Genomic DNA, 16,402 nt, shown 5'->3' with positions numbered 1-16,402 from the left:
TAGGGAAGAGAAGGCACTTCAATGCCCTCCTACCCAACCCATCCACCCCGTCAGGCTTCTCTCGAGCAAGGGGGTCCCACCATCCAAATGAGGGGTGGGAGGCATCTTTCCCGGTGCGCCAAGCCCAGAGATGCAGCCAGCCTGGGATGGACTACAAAGCCCATTGTTCCCAGCCAGGAACAACCTATTATTTTTTTAAAAAGGAGGAAGGGATCGGGCCGCCTGGGTTGAAAAGAAAGGGACCTGCCCTAGGCACAGTGAAGGCATCTCAGTATAATTAATAGTCAATTAATAATAATTAATGAATTAATAATCAATTAATAATAATGGGGGGCGGAAGAGGATGCTGGGGGAGGCGGGGGGAGGGACCGAAAGGCACTCCAATGCCCCCCTAACCACCCACCCCGCCAGGCTTCTCTCGGGCAAGGGGGTCCCACTGTCCAGAGGGGGGACGGGAGACAGGGCGGACCGGCGGTGCGTGTGGAAAACGACTCCTCCGTTAAGTTATCTGCAGAAACGACAGAATTCTTGCAAAACCCAGAGCGATGGGACGAAGGGAGAAACCATGTGGGCAGCTGCAAAACTGGTCAGGTGGGTTTTTAAGGGGGGGGAACACGGTGCAGATGGCAGGGCTAGCAGTGGGAGGGGGGCGGGCAGGGAGGAGGGGTTGGGAGGCGGTTTACTCCTTCGTTTCTCTCTCTCTTTCTCTCTCTCTCTCTCTTTTCCTGACCAGCTGCCTTGCAAAAAATTGCAAAAAATAAAAACCGCTGCAGTCTCCAGGAGCAGCGGAGAAGGCCAGGTCACACTCACACCCCACACCCATACACAATCACACCCACCCACACACACACACACTCAGGGTCATCTCTCCAGTATCCGGGAATCACCGGCTGGAAAACTCCTCCACTTTCCCAGGGGCGCCCGAAGCAGATGACCGAGGCTGAGCAAACCAGATGGGCTGTTTCCACAGGGCCTGAGTCACATCCCTCGCCCCGCCCTGGGCCACTTGGCCTCCCCCCACCCCCACCCACCCCACTGCCACCTGGGTTGTGTGAATGCACACCCAAAAAGCAACCTGGGTCAGACTTGGCGAAAAATGCCGGAGAGCAAGCGAAGGTGTGTGAACGTGGGTCTTGTCTACCCCTCTGCGCCCCCCTTGGAAAGCCCACAACAGCTGGCTGGTCCTTTGCACACTCACACACACAAACACACACACTTTTCAAGAGATCGGGACGTGTCCTAAATAGCATGTTAGCTGGCTGCACAATTTGCCCAACAACAAGTGCAGCGACTTATACACTGGACTTATTTGTCACCCCGTCTCAGCTGGGATTTTCTTCTATGGGAATAAAATTATTATTATTTTTCTCCACCTTAAGATAAAATATGTGTAAGTAACAAAACCCAATACCAATATCCAACCATATACATATGCCAAATTTCCACATCATTCATGTGTTTTAAGGAGTTTCTTTACTTACTACCTTACCCCTCTTATTATTATTACTATTATTATCATTATTATTATTATTATTATTATTATTATTATTATTATTATTATTATTATAGAAACATAGATGTCTGATGGCAGAAAAAGACCTCCTGGTCCATCTAGTCTGCCCTTATACTATTTCCTGTATTTTATCTTAGGATGGATCTATGTTTATCGCAGGCATGTTTACATTCAGCCCCTGTGGATTTATCTACCACATCGTCGTATTATTATTATTATTATTATTATTATTATTATTATTATTATTACTGCTGCTGTTATTATTATTATTATTATTATTATTATTATTATTATTATTATTATTATAGAAACATAGATGTCTGATGGCAGAAAAAGACCTCCTGGTCCATCTAGTCTGCCCTTATACTATTTCCTGTATTTTATCTTAGGATGGATCTATGTTTATCGCAGGCATGTTTACATTCAGCCCCTGTGGATTTATCTACCACATCGTCGTCTTCTTCTTCTTCTTCTTCTTATTATTATTATTATTATTATTATTATTATTATTATTATTATTGCTGTTATTATTATTATTATTATTATTATTATTATTATTATTATTATGTCAATACAACACAGCAAACAAGATCACTATGCTGGATTTCGCATGATCCAGCTGTGTGATGTAGCGGCGAATTAGGTTGTTGTTATTATTATTATTGTTGTTGTTGTTGTTGTTGTTATTATTATTATTATTATTATTATTATTATTTATTAGACTTGTATGCTGCCCCTCCCCGGAGACCCGGGGCGTTTCGCAACATACAATACAAAACATTATATGTGCAAATCTAATAATTAAAACTATGACTTCCCATTAGCTGGCATTTTCAGGGCAATGCCCACCAAAGCCAAAGAGGTTACAACGTCGATGTGCATGTATTTGTGTGTGTGTGTGTGTGTATTATAGCCCCACATCTGGGTTTGCCCATCTGTAGGATGGGAGCCGCACATCGGATGGAGCCCCCTTCTGCTTGGAAGCAACCCTGGCTGGCTGCGATAGGCACGCTGCGCCCCCCCCTTTTTTTGCAACCACACTCAGCAAAAACTCAGCACAAAAGGCTTCCCGACGCCCCCCCCTCCCCACACTCAAACGGGGTGGCAGCCAGCCAAGCAGGCTGCCCCGGACCCATATGCCACTCCTGGACTGTGGCGGTGCCCTTGAGAAGCCCCCTCCCCAAACAGCTGCGGGCTGGGGGGAGGAGGGGGAGGAGGAAGCCCCCCCCTCCACACACACACACAACCCACCCATCCAGAGCTCCCCCCTCCTCCTCCCCCTGCCCCCTCCCTCCGGCGCTGGCACAGCCACTTAGCTTCCGCGTGGGGAGGCTTCTGCCCTGCCAACCAGCGGGCAGCAGCTTTTCCGGGGGGGGGGGCTCCTTCCTTCTCCCCAGGGTGGAGAGAGAGAGAGAGAGAGCGAGAGAGAGAGAGAGGCAGGCCAGCCCCCCCCCTCCATGCGCGTTCACGGCAGAGGCCAATTGTCTGCCAAGCGCCCTGGGCAGATGGTGCAAAAGGACGGGCTGCGGGAGGGGGGGCAACGAAGCAGCCCAGCCCGGCCGACGACCACCCTCCCCCCATTTCCCGGGCCAAACCCCACCCTGGCACAGCCTGGGGGGAGAGGCGGCTGGAGAATGGAGGGGAGGAGGGCGTGCAAGGGGAGGACCCCCCCTCGGAAGCAAACGGGAGACCCCCCCACTCTCCCTTATCTCCCCCCCCCCACATGCCAACCCTCCCCAAGAGAAAGTTGACCTGGGAACAATGAGATGGGGGAGGGGGTGCAGCCAGGGAGGGAGGGGTGGCCCAGCACGGCTGGGCTCGGCCGAGAGGGCTCGGAGGGGTGTGGAGGCGGCTCGGCGTCCCGCCCCCCCCCCCTCCGCCTCCGGGCAAGCCCAGGAACAATGAGCTGCTGCGCTCCGGCTTCCCCGTGCCAAGCAACCTGCGCCCAGCCGGTGCGTCCAGGAGGAGGGGGAGGAGGAGGGGGAGGAGGGCTGCCCTTGGCCAGGATCTGGCCGGAGGGAGGGGGGCTGAGGGGAAGTAGGGGCGGGACCCCCTCCCCTTCCTCCCCTCCTTCTGCTGCTCCTTCCCCTCCCTGGGAGGAGGGGGGCAGGGCCAGCCCAGCAGGATAAGCAGGATAAGCCCGGCTGCTGCAATGTCCCGGGCCAAGGTGGGGAGGGGGGTGTCTGGGGGAGACCCCCTGCAGGAGGGCCACAAGGCGGCAGGACCGTGGTGGGGAGGGGAAGGGGAAAAGGGGGGGAGAGGGCCAGTCCCCGGGGGAGTCTCCCCTTTATGGGATAGGCAGGGCTTTCAAATTCTCTCCACGCTGCAACCCCTCCCCACTCTTGACCGGTGCAGACCCCCCTGCCAAAGCCCCTCCCTCCGTCCCTCTCCATCCCCCATCCCATGTTGTCCCGCCAGGCATTCTCTCCCTCCTGCCTTTCTCTCCCCATTGTGGGACCCCCGCCTGGGACCCCTCCCCACTTTTGACTGGTGCAGACCCCCCAAAAGCCCCCTCCTATCCCTCCTGCCTTTCTCTCCCCATTGCGGGACCCCTCCCCACTTTTGCCCAGTGCAGAACCCCCCCAAACCCTCCCTCTCCATCCGCCATCCCAGACTTATCCTCTCCGCCCCGCTTTTCTCTCCCCATTGCGGGACCCCTCCCCACTTGTGACCAGTGCAAATCCACCAAAGCTCTCACCCATCTCCCACTGCGGGACCCCTCCCCACTTTTCCCTGTGCAGACGACAACCCAAAGCCCCCCCCTCCCTGCCTCTCCATCCCCCATCCCAGGCCTTTCTCTCCCCACTGCAGGACCCCTCCCCACTTTTGCCAGGGGAAGACACCCCGCAAAGACCCTCCCTCCCTTTCCATGCCAGGCTGCCCCAGGCATCCGTCCCGCCTTTCTCTCCCCACTGCGGGACCCCTCCCCACTTGTCCCTGTGCAGACCACCCCCAAAAAAGTCCCCCATCCCTCCCTCTCCATCCCCCATCCCGGCCCTTTCTCTCCCCACTGCGGGACCCCCGCCCCACTTTTGCCCGGTGCAGCCCCCCCAAGCCTTCCTCCCCTTCCCGGTGTGCCCCACTGCGGGACCCCCGCCCTCCCCGTGGCCCCCCACTCACCGTCCCCGTCTTGACCGGCACGTAGACCACCCCGGGTCCCATCTTGGCGGCGGGCGGCGGCTCTCGGGCGCCGGCGTTGCCCAGGCGGAAGCCTTTGGAGCGCACCCAGAATTGGAACTTGCCCTTCTCGCCGCCGTTGTTCCCGCCGCTGCCGCTGCCGCCTTGCAAGACCTCGGCGATGCGCTGGTACTTGCTCCGGGTCACCGTCTTGGTCTTGGCCGAGTCGCCGTAGGTGCGCAGGCACCAGTCCCGGAACTGCCGGCCCAGCTCGCTCTCCCCGGGGCGGTGCCCGGCGGCCGAGCGCAGCAGCGGCGGGGGCGGCGGGGGCGGCGGCGGGGGCGGCTTGGGCATGGCGGGGCAGTCCCGTGCCGGCCGCAGCGAGCGAGCCGCCACCACGCCGCCGCCGCTGCTGCGCCCTTGCCTGGCGCGCACGGCGGAGGGGGACGGGGAGGCGGCGGCAGAGGAGGAGGCGGCGGTCCGGCGCGCGGCGGCACCAGGCGAGGCTTGACGGGAGCTGCCACCGCCGCTCGGCCGCCGCGCCTCGTCGGGATCCCACCTGTTAGAGCCGCGCCGCCTCCTCCCCGCCTGCTCTGGCCCGCGCGCAAGGACGGCGCTCGGGGGGCCCGGCCTCCTCCGCCGCCTCCTCCACTCCGCCTCCTCCGCCGCCTCCTCCAGGGACGGGGCGGGGCGGGCGGCCTGGGACACAGACGGGACGGGAGCGCGCGCGCCCCTCGCTCCAGCCGCCACCGCCGCGGACAAAGCGCCGCCGCGGGACCTCTGCGCGCGCGGCCGGGTTGGGCCACGGGGCGCCTCCCGCCGGACGGACCGCTCCCTCCGCCTGCCCCGCCTCGCGGTCCGGCCGAGCCTGGAGCCACGTGCGCCGCCTCGCCCCGCAGCGCCGGCTCCCTCGCGGCCCGGCCCGTCCCGTTCGCTCCCCGGCCTTGCTTTCTTTTTCTTTGCCCCCTTGCCAGCCGGGGAGGATGGGCCATGGAGTCCGGCTCCCCGGGAAGGTTAAGGAGACGGGGAAGGATGGGCGGCGTGGTTGGGGAGGATGGGCCGTGGAGTCCGCCCCGAATGAGACAAGGCTTGGGGAAGGGAAGGGGGGTCAGCCAGCGTTGGCCGGGGAGCATGGGGCGAGTAGTTCGCCCCCGCTGATGCACGGGGTGGCCGGGGAGCATGGGGCGTGTAGTCCGCCCTGAATGACATGGGCGTCCCGGGAAAGGGGACCCGGGGCAACGCTTTGCCAGGAAGCATGGGGCATGTAGTCCGCCTTCCCGATGCACAGCGTGGCCGGGGAGCATGGGCCGGATAGTCCGCCCCGAATGAGATAGGCGTCCCGGGAAGAGGACCCGAGGCACTGCGTGTTCGGAGAGCATGGGCCTTGTAGTCCGGTTCCCCAGAAGATAAGGAGGGGGTCGATACGCGGCGTGGCCGGGGAGCATGGGCCGTGTAGTCCGCTTCTACCCGAAGACAGGTGTCCGGACGAAGGGAAAGGGGAGCCCGGGTCAACGCGTGGCTGGGGAGCATGGGCCGTGTAGTTCGGCTCCCCAGAAGATAAAGGTGGAGGCCGATGCGTGGCGTGGTTGGGGAGGATGGGGCGTGTAGTCCGCCTCGAATGAGGGAAGGGAAGGGGGTGAGCCACCATTATCCGGGGAGCATGGGCCGATTCACGGCGTGGCCGGGGAGGATGGGGCGGGTGGCCCGCCTCCCCGATTCATGGCGTGGCTGGGGAGCATGGGGGGGCGGGGTGTAGTCCGCCTCGAACAAGACGCGTCCCGGGGAGCCCGAAGCAACGCTTAGCCGGGGAGCATGGGGCGTGTAGTCCACCTCCCCGAAAAGATAGAGGGGCGATGCAATCCGTGGCCGGGAAGGATGTGGGGTATAGTCCGCCCCGAATAAGACAGGCATCCGGGAAAGCAGACCCGAGGCACCGCGGGGTTGGGGATCATGGGGCGTGCAGTCCGCCTCCCCGATAAGGGCAGGGGTGTCTGATGCACGTGGAACATGGGGGTGGGGCCGTGGGTTCCCCCTCGAATGAGACAGGTGTCCGGGGAAGGGAAGAGGGACAAGGCACGGCGTGGCCGGGGAGCATGGGCCGTGTAGTCCGCCTCCCCGCGGAGGAGGGGCAAAAGCACGGCATGGCTGGGGAGGATGGGAGTAGTGTAGTTCGCCTCGAATAAGACAGGTGTCTCGGGAAGGGGAACTGATTCACGGCGTGGCCGGGGAGCATGGAGGCTGTAGTCCGTCTCTCCCGAAAAAGACGCGTCCGGGGAAGGGAAAGGGGGGCCCGGTGCACCGCGTGGCCGGGGAGCATGGCGGCTGTAGTCCGCCTCGAACAAGACAGGCGTCCGGGAGAGGCGGCTTGCCCATACGCCGCCTGCCTTTGGAGCATGGGGGCTGTAGTCCGCATCAAGTAAATAAACCTGTTGCGGAAGGAAGCCTTTCGGGTCCCTTTTTCCCTTGCCGGCAGGGGATTATGGGCCTCTTTTGCAATCGGGACGCCTTGCTAACGAGCCTCCCCCTAAGGGCAATTTTGGAGGAGGGGGTCCCTCTAGGGTTGGGGGAGGGGGGCAAAGCCTCAGGTCTCCAGGGTTTTTTGGAGGATTTTTTTTTTTTTTTGTAATTGAGCAACTCTTGGAGCCCGCCTGCAAAGCCTCCCTAGCCCAGCCTGGGCTATCTGGACCACGTGGCTCAGCTCCACCGAGGCGGCCAAACTACCGCCGACAGGCTGGGCTTCCTCCTGCCTTGCCAAGCAGGAAAGGCCACTGCAGCTTCTGGCTGAAACTGGCTGGCCCACTGCCTGCCTCCAGATTGCCCCAGGCGCCTGGGACTGCCATGCCTGCAAGAACCCCAGAGAGGGAAATGGAGGGGCTTCCTCCAAGGAAGAGAGAGGGCTAGCAGCCCAGGGAAGGGAGGAGTAGGTTTGCCCCCTGGGGCCATTCACACAGGACGCCAATCCGGGGCCACTCCTGGAAAGCCCCCGAGGCTGCTTCAGGCCATGTGCTAAACTCGGGTTCACCTTGCACAGACTTTCCAAAGTCGGGCCTAATTCACATAAAACGGGCTGATTTAAGTTTCCAACACAACGTGCGGATTGTTAATAAAAACACGGGGGTTGATCATGTGTGGTGGGAATATACACTGCTCATAAAAAATAAAGGGAACACTTAAACAACACAATATAACTCCAAGTAAATCAAACTGTGAAATCAAACTGTCCACTTAGGAAGCAACACAATTGGCAATCAATTTCACATGCTGTTGTGCAAATGGAATAGTTGTGCAAATGAACTATCCAATGAGAATATTTCATTCATTCAGATCTAAGATGTGTTATTTGAGGGTTCCCTTTATTTTTTTGAGCAGTGTATTTTATTTATTCGAATTCCTTATTCCCACTGTAACAACATCACCAAAAAGGCTTCAAGAGTTGTGAACCTAACCCTACGTAGCTTTTGCTCCGGGAATCTCACACTACTCACCAGAGCATACAACACTTTAGCCAGACCAATACTCAAATACAGCTCATGTGTCTGGAACCCACACCGCATTTCGGACATAAACACTCTAGAAAATGTCCAGAGATACTTTACTAGAAGAGCCCTCCACTCCTCCACTCGCAACAGAATACTCTACGCAACTAGACTTACAATCCTAGGTTTAGAAAGTTTAGAACTACGTTGCCTTAAACACAACATAAGCATAGCCCATAAAATCATCTGCTATAACGTCCTTCCTGTCAACGACTACTTCAGCTTCAACCACAACAACACATGAGCTAACAGATACAAACTCAAAGTAAAGCGTTCCAAACTCGACTGCAGGAAATACAACTTTAATAACCAAGTAATTGAGGCTTGGAACTCACTACCAGACTGTAGTATCATCATCTAACCCCCAAATATGCCCATGTCACACCAACACTCCCCAGTCTGCATTGGTTGCTGATCAGTTTCCAGTCACAATTCAAAGTGTTGGTTATGACCTATAAAGCCCTTCATGGCACCGGACCAGATTATCTCAGGGACCGCCTTCTGCCACACGAATCCCAGCGACCAGTTAGGTCCCACAGAGTTGGCCTTCTCCAGGTCCCATCAACTAAACAATGTCGTTTAGCAGGACCCAGGGGAAGAGCCTTCTCTGTGGCGGCCCCGGCCCTCTGGAACCAACTCCCACCAGAGATTAGAATTGCTCCCACCCTCCTTGCCTTTCGTAAGCTGCTTAAAACCCACCTCTGCCACCAGGCATGGGGGAATTGAGATACTCTTTCCCCCTAGGCCTTTACAATTCTATGCATGGTATGTCTGTATGTATGTTTGGTTTCATAAGGGTTTTTAACTGTTTTAGTATTGGATTATTATTATATGCTGTTTTATTGCTGTTGTTAGCCGCCCTGAGTCTGCAGAGAGGGGCGGCATACAAATCCAATAAATAAATAAAAATAAATAAATAAATAAATAAATAAACCTTTACCCGTAGACTCTCCATTGTTGACCTCTCCCGATTCCTAAGAGGTCAGTAAGGGGCCTGCATAAGTGCACCCAGCTTGCCTTCCGTCCCCTGCCCTAATGTTTCTCTTTTACTAGTATCATATATATAAATATTATATCTTTGTATACCACCAAGATGTTCTTGACAAAACAAAGAAACAAATAAAATAAACAAATAATTCCCTTTGCGGTGGGAATGCAACACACATCTTGATTTTTTTTTTAAACCAAAACCTAGAATTCGGGCATGCATGTACCCAGTAAATAATCTAACCTATCGGTTATGCCTCTTATTTGAGAAATTAGAATGTGGGAAGGCACCAAAAAAACAACAACAACCCAGGAGCTTATGACCATCATTGAGCACCAAAATTTAACTCACAAAATGAAACATTTGGTGGGTTTTGCCCACTTTTCTTGCCCACATTTGTTACCTGAATATTCAATTAGTAATATGGTTGTATTATTGACTTTGCTAGTCAGACCATCACAAAAGGGTGGGGTGGGGGTTGTGCGACCCTGGGACAATGTAACCGTCAAAAATCTGAGTCAGTTGTCAAGCATAATTTATAATCTTTTGCGTATTTACCTGTAATAATTCCTAATAGATGAATTTCCAGTTTCCAATCAATACGGTCTTTTATTATTTCTTCCATCATTTTCCTAATTTTTACCCACAACCTTTTTTGCCTTCTCACATGTCCACCGCATATGAAAATGTGTACCATTTTATTTGACATTTTCACTACTATTACAGGTGTTTGGTGCCACCTCTTAACTCCCAGAATTCCCCAGCCATCCCTTTAAGATGGCTGGATTTCAACTCCCAGAATTCCCCACTCAGCATGTTTTAAGATTACAGGTAATGGACTTCAACTCCCAGAAATCCCCAGCCAGCTTGTAGTCCACCTGTTCTTAAAGTCCCAGAGGTCGCACTAGTCTTAAAGTGAATGGGAACAGGTTTATCAGTCTGTTAGACAAGAGATGAATTAGGATAAGAATCACTCGCCTCAAGGGTCAGGGTTAGGGTGCCTGGCCTCTCCTCACCGCAAAGAGATACAATTCTCCTCTCTATTTACTGTGACTGAACATCCAAAATATACTACAGTATTTAATTCTATGTATGGATGCCATAGGCATACATACATATTACACACGGGCACACAAAAATATACATTATTTACTATATAAACTGTGTATGTAAACACACACAGCTCTTCTAAAATTATACACAATCAGCCTCATTTACTGCAATTGGAAAAACACCCGGAGCCAGTAATGGGCAGCCAAAAATTTTACTGCCGCACTGTGGGTGTGGCTTATTTTATGGGCGTGGCTTGATGGTCACGTGGTTGGGTAGGAGTGGCTTGTCGATCATGTGACCTTGTGGGAGTGGCTTGAACGATCATCATCGTTCAAGTGAACTGTTAAGTCCTCGACTTATAACCTCACCAGTGTTGCTCGCTGGTGTGACAATTTGCTTGGTGTTTCCCGCTCTCTCCTTCCTGGGTCGCCCCCACCTGCCTCGGGCTGGGTAGCTAGGCGAACTGGTGCCGATTAGTGGTTGAGAAAAGAGGGGGGAGGAAATGGGCCCCCTGCAACTCCTGCTTTCCAAGGAGGAGGAAGAGGATGGGAGGGGGGAATAGTCAGCAGGAGCTGGGCACACAGCTTCATTTCTGCTGGTGGAACTGTGTTCCACCCCGTCCTGCCTGCTGCCTACCTCTGCCCAGAGCCCAGAAAGGGAAAAAAAGAAAAAAAAATCAAAAATTTTCTACCTGTTCTACTTACCTGACCGTACCCGTAGGAGCCCATCACTGAAATGTTATAACTATGTGAGGTTACGTTACGTTACGTTACGTTACACTATGTTATTATAACATATTATGTTATAACATATTATGTTATAACTATACATATTAACATATGCATTTTAACACTGATAGCAGTCTTCCAATACTTGAGGGGCTGCCACAGAAAGGAGGGAGGGGGTCAAGCTCTTTTCCAAAGCACCCAGGCAAGGAACAAGGGATGGAAACTGAGACAAACGGAGAAGGGCAGCATAGAAATTGAATAGAGATTTATTTATTTATTTAGTTAGTTAGTTATTTATTTATTTATTTATTTATTTATTTATTTATTAATTAGATTTGTATGCCACCCCTCTCCGTAGAGAGGGATAGATAGATAGATAGATAGATAGATAGATAGATAGATAGATAGATGATAGGTAGGTAGGTAGGTAGGTTGGTAGGTGGCTAGGTAGATGGATAGATAGATGGATAGATAGATAGATAGATAGATAGATAGATAGATAGATAGATAGATAGATAGATAAAATTAAATAAGTAAGTAAGTAAATAAGCAAATAAGTAGGAACTTTCTGGTGGTGAGAGCGATCAACCAGTGGAACAGAAGTTTCCTGCAGAGGTTGTGGGAGCTCCAGCACTTGAGATTTTCAAGGGGAGACTGGACTGCCATTTGTTGGAAATGGTGTAGGGCAGGGGCAGGCAAAGTTGGCTCGTCTATGACTTGTGGACTTCAACTCCCAGAATTCCTGAGCCAATCATACTAGCTCAGGAAGTCCACATGTCCTGGAAGAGCCCACTTTGAAGAATCTCTGGTGTAGGGTGGGTCTCCTGCTTGAGTGTGGGGGGAGGGTTGGACTAGATGACCTGCGAGGTCCCTTCCAACTCCAATAAATAAATGCATAAATAAACCTCCTTCTCCGGAGAGCAGCCCACCCCGTGTGTCCTTTGCAGCCCACGAAATGAAACCCAACCCCAGGGACCTTGAGGAGGAGGAGGAGGAGGAGGAAGAGATGATGTCCCATCTCTGCACACCAGGTGGGCCCAAGGCCAGGGAGTGGGAGAGAATTGATTTTATCTGCAAAGTGTTTAGTCAACATCATCACCGGTGGGGGGGGGGGGTTCCCCCTCTTCCCAGAGGAAGGGCTCCAAATTAGGACGCCAGGTGTTCTCCCACCTGATGTAACCCTGACCTTCCTCCTCCGACAGAAGCTGCCTTTCGAGGCCTCCTCCACGCTTCTCTCCAGCTTGGTTGTTTGCTAGCAGATGTTTTATGACCCAGGAAGATAAGATCATCAGGGCTGGAAGGGGGGGAGAAGAGGATTGTAGGGTCCTTGGGGCTCTCTGAACTGGGTCTCATGACCCAACTAGGGAATATGATCAGTGCTAGAAGAGACTGGGGTTTGTACAGAGGAAGAGGAGCAGGAGGAGGAGGAGGAGCAGGAGGAGGAGGAGGAGGAGGAGAAGACCATTAGTTGTGAAAGGAAGAGGAGGAACAGGAGGGGGAGAAGGAAGAGGAAGAAGAGGAGGAGGAAGAAGAAGAAGAAGAAGACCATTAGTTGTGAAAGGAAGAGGTGGAACAGGAGGGGGAGAAGGAAGAGGAAGAAGAGGAGGAGGAAGAAGAAGAAGAAGAAGAAGACCATTAGTTGTGAAAGGAAGAGGAGGAACAGGAGGGGGAGAAGGAAGAGGAAGAAGAGGAGGAGGAAGAAGAAGAAGAAGACCATTAGTTGTGAAAGGAGGAGGTGGAACAGGAGGGGGAGAAGGAAGAGGAAGAAGAGGAGGAAGAGGAAGAAGAGGAAGAAGAAGAAGAAGACCATTAGTTGTGAAAGGAAGAGGGGGAACAGGAGGGGGAGAAGGAAGAGGAAGAAGAGGAGGAAGAGGAAGAAGAAGAGGAGGAGGAAGAAGAAGAAGAAGAAGACCATTAGTTGTGAAAGGAGGAGGTGGAACAGGAGGGGGAGAAGGAAGAGGAAGAAGAGGAGGGGGAAGAAGAAGAAGAGGAAGAAGAAGAAGACCGTTAGTTGTGAAAGGAAGAGGAGGAACAGGAGGGGGAGAAGGAAGAGGAAGAAGAGGAGGACAAGGAAGAAGAGGAGGAGGAAGAAGAAGAAGAGGAAGAAGAAGAAGAAGAAGAAGACCATTAGTTGTGAAAGGAAGAGGAGGAACAGGAGGGGGAGAAGGAAGAGGAAGAAGAGGAGGAGGAAGAAGAAGAAGAAGAAAAGAAGAAGAAGAAGAAGACCATTAGTTGTGAAAGAAGGAGGTGGAACAGGAGGTGGAGAAGGAAGAGGAAGAAGAGGAGGAGGAAGAAGAAGAAGAAGAGGAAGAGGAAGAAGAAGAAGAAGACCATTAGTTGTGAAAGAAGGAGGTGGAACAAGAGGTGGAGAAGGAAGAGGAAGAAGAAGAAGAAGAAGAAGAAGAAGAAGAAGAAGAAGAAGAAGAAGAAGAAGAAAAGAAGAAGAAGAAGACCATTAGTTGTGAAAGAAGGAGGTGGAACAGGAGGTGGAGAAGGAAGAGGAAGAAGAGGAGGAGGAAGAACAAGAAGAAGAAGAGGAAGAAGAAGAAGAAGAAGAAGAAGAAGAAGAAGAAGAAGAAGAAGAAGAAGAAGAAGACCATTAGTTGTGAAAGGAGGAGGTGGAACAGGAGGTGGAGAAGGAAGAGGAAGAAGAGGAGGAGGAGGAGGAGGGAGAGGGAGAGGAAGAAGACAACTGTGAGCTCCTTGGTGCTCTCTGAGCTTGATTGTTTTTTTGCAGATGTTTCATGACCCAAACTAGGGAACGTCATCATTGCTAGTGATCAGTCCTACTGGTATATTTTGCAATTATTATTGGTTGTACTTATAATTCATCTAATAACTAGCGTGATCTGTGTCAAGAGTAAAGGAATCTGAAGATGTTTAATAAAGGAAGACAATTGTTAAAAATCAGAAACATTAACAAGGAGCAGAATTGTAGAAAAATACCAAAGTGAAATGAAATGAAAAAGTAATCTAAATACAATATTTTTTAAAAGGAAAGATGACAAAAAAATAAATAAATAAATATTACAATAAAATTTAAAATTAATTGAAATTTTAAATTAAATTAAATTAAATTAAATTTCTGGATGAAGGTGCAATGCTTCCAGAGCAACACCTCCCCATCACTTGTGGGGAGAAGACCTTTGACAACCCAAGTTTGGTAGTTACAGAAGAAGGTGGGGGTTTGGGGAGCTGCCCAATTCAACGGAGGAGGGTGGGTGGGTAGGCCTCCCTGTTATATGCCCAGTGGAAGGAGAGGCTTCCGGTCGACCAGCCTCCCTGTCATCCTTCACCCCATTCTCCATTTGTATTCTAAAAACTAGACGTTCCGTATCATGGCCTCTGGGTTTCTTTGGGTCTAGGGCTGTGATGGCGAAACTATGGCACGTGGCACATGGAGCCATATCTAACAGCATGCGAGCCATTGCCCTCGCGCAGATCCAGAGCACATGTGTGCGCAGGGCAGCTGATTTTCGAGGCTCTCTCAGGTTGATTTTCTGCCTCCAGAGCGCCTCTGGGAGAGCGATGGAGGCCGTTTTTGCCCTCTCCTGGGCAGGGTGAAAAATGGGCCTACCGAGCCCACCAGACGTTGGGAAATGGGAGAGCCGGAAATGGCCGTGCTGGGCTCCTACGGGTACAGTTGGGTACGCAGAACCGATAGAAAAAAAATTCATCTTTTTTTCTTTTTTTCCCTACTGGGCTCTGGGTATGTTTTTTCCTTTTTTAAAAAAAAAAAATAAACTTTATTAATTTTCATAAAATTGACGGACAAACGTACAAACATTTAACATGTACTGCAGGCCACTGAAGCTGACTGTAGATCTGAAGGTCAGCGGTTCAAATCTCATCACCGGCTCAAGGTTGACTCAGCCTTCCACCCTTCCGAGGTGGGTAAAATGAGGACCCGGATTGTGGGGGCAATAGGCTGGCTCTGTTAAAAAGTGCTGTTGCTACCATGTTGTAAGCCTCCCTGAGTCTAAGGAGAAGGGCGGCATAAAAATCAAAGGAAGAAATAAATAAATAAACATGTAGTTGGGGTTTACTGGATCCGTGTCCCTCCTGGCTGGTTTTGGCCAGCAGGGAGGTGACACAGAGCTGGGTCCAGGAGATTATTAACGCTTCCTTGGGGAGGGGATCCTTCCCATCATCCTATAAAGAGGTGCTCGTGCGCCCCCTCCTCAAGAAGCCCTCCCTGGACCCAGCCGTACTTAATAACTACTGTCCAGTCTCCAACCTTCCCTTTACGGGGAAGGTTGTCGAGAAGGTGGTGGCGCTCCAGCTCCAGCGGTCCTTGGAAGAAGCTGATTATCTAGGTCCCCAGCAGTCGGGTTTCAGGCCCGGTTACAGCACGGAAACTGCTTTGGTCGCGTTGATGGATGATCTCTGGCGGGCCCGGGACAGGGTTTATCCTCTGTCCTGGTGCTTCTTGACCTCTCAGCGGCTTTCGATACCATCGACCATGGTATCCTTCTGCACCGGCTGGAGGGGTTGGGGGTGGGAGGCACTGTTCTCCAGTGGTTCTCCTCCTACCTCTCCGGTCGGTCGCAGTCGGTGTTAGTGGGGGGTCAGAGGTCGACTCCGAGGTCTCTCCCTTGTGGGGTGCCTCAGGGGTCGGTCCTCTCCCCCCTGCTATTCAACATCTACATGAAACCGCTGGGTGAGATCATCCAAGGGCATGGGGTGAGGTATCATCAGTACGCTGATGATACCCAGCTTTACATCTCCACCCATATCCAGTCAACGAAGCAGTGGAAGTGATGTGCCGGTGTCTGGAGGCTGTTGGGGCCTGGATGGGTGTCAACAGACTCAAACTCAACCCGGATAAGACGGAGTGGCTGTGGGTTTTGCCTCCCAAGGACAATTCCATCTGTCCTTCCATTACCCTGGGGGGGGAACTATTGACCCCCTCAGAGAGGGTCCGCAACTTGGGCATCCTCCTCGATCCACAGCTGACATTAGAGAACCATCTTTCAGCTGTGGCGAGGGGGGCGTTTACCCAGGTTCGCCTGGTGCACCAGTTGCGGCCCTATTTGGACTGGGACTCACTGCTCACAGTCACTCCTGCCCTCATCACCTCGAGGTTCGACTACTGTAATGCTCTCTACATGGGGCTACCTTTGAAAAGTGTTCGGAAACTTCAGATCGTGCAGAATGCAGCTGCGAGAGCAGTCATGGGCCTACCTAGGTATGCCCATGTTTCACCAACACTCCGCAGTCTGCATTGGTTGCCGATCAACTTCCGGTCACAATTCAAAGTGTTGGTTATTACCTTTAAAGCCCTTCATGGCACTGGACCAGAATATCTCCGAGACCGCCTGCTGCCGCACGAATCCCAGCGACCGATTAGGTCCCACAGAGTGGGCCTTCTCCGGGTCCCGTCAACTAAACAATGTCGGTTGGCGGGCCCCAGGGGAAGAGCCTTCTCTGTGGTGGCCCCGGCCCTCTGGAACCAACTCCCCCCGGA

General features: G+C 52.7%; 1 protein-coding gene across 1 annotated transcript in view; it reads right to left on the bottom strand.

The window, feature by feature from the left end:
- NOL4L (nucleolar protein 4 like) overlaps positions 1-4,918 on the bottom strand; it is a 138,340-nt gene extending 133,422 nt beyond the window's left edge. Inside the window, exon 1 of the mRNA XM_070744391.1 lies at positions 4,634-4,918. Within this exon, the coding sequence (XP_070600492.1) occupies positions 4,634-4,675 (42 nt within the window). The 5' untranslated portion in view covers positions 4,676-4,918. The remainder of the gene's footprint in view (positions 1-4,633) is intronic.
- Positions 4,919-16,402: the final 11,484 nt, after the last annotated feature.

The sequence above is a fragment of the Erythrolamprus reginae genome, chromosome 3 (genome assembly GCF_031021105.1).
Source record: "Erythrolamprus reginae isolate rEryReg1 chromosome 3, rEryReg1.hap1, whole genome shotgun sequence".
Lineage (NCBI taxonomy): Eukaryota > Metazoa > Chordata > Lepidosauria > Squamata > Dipsadidae > Erythrolamprus > Erythrolamprus reginae.
The sequence above is the reverse complement of the archived record's forward strand: the minus strand, read 5'-3'. Positions and strand labels throughout refer to the sequence as shown.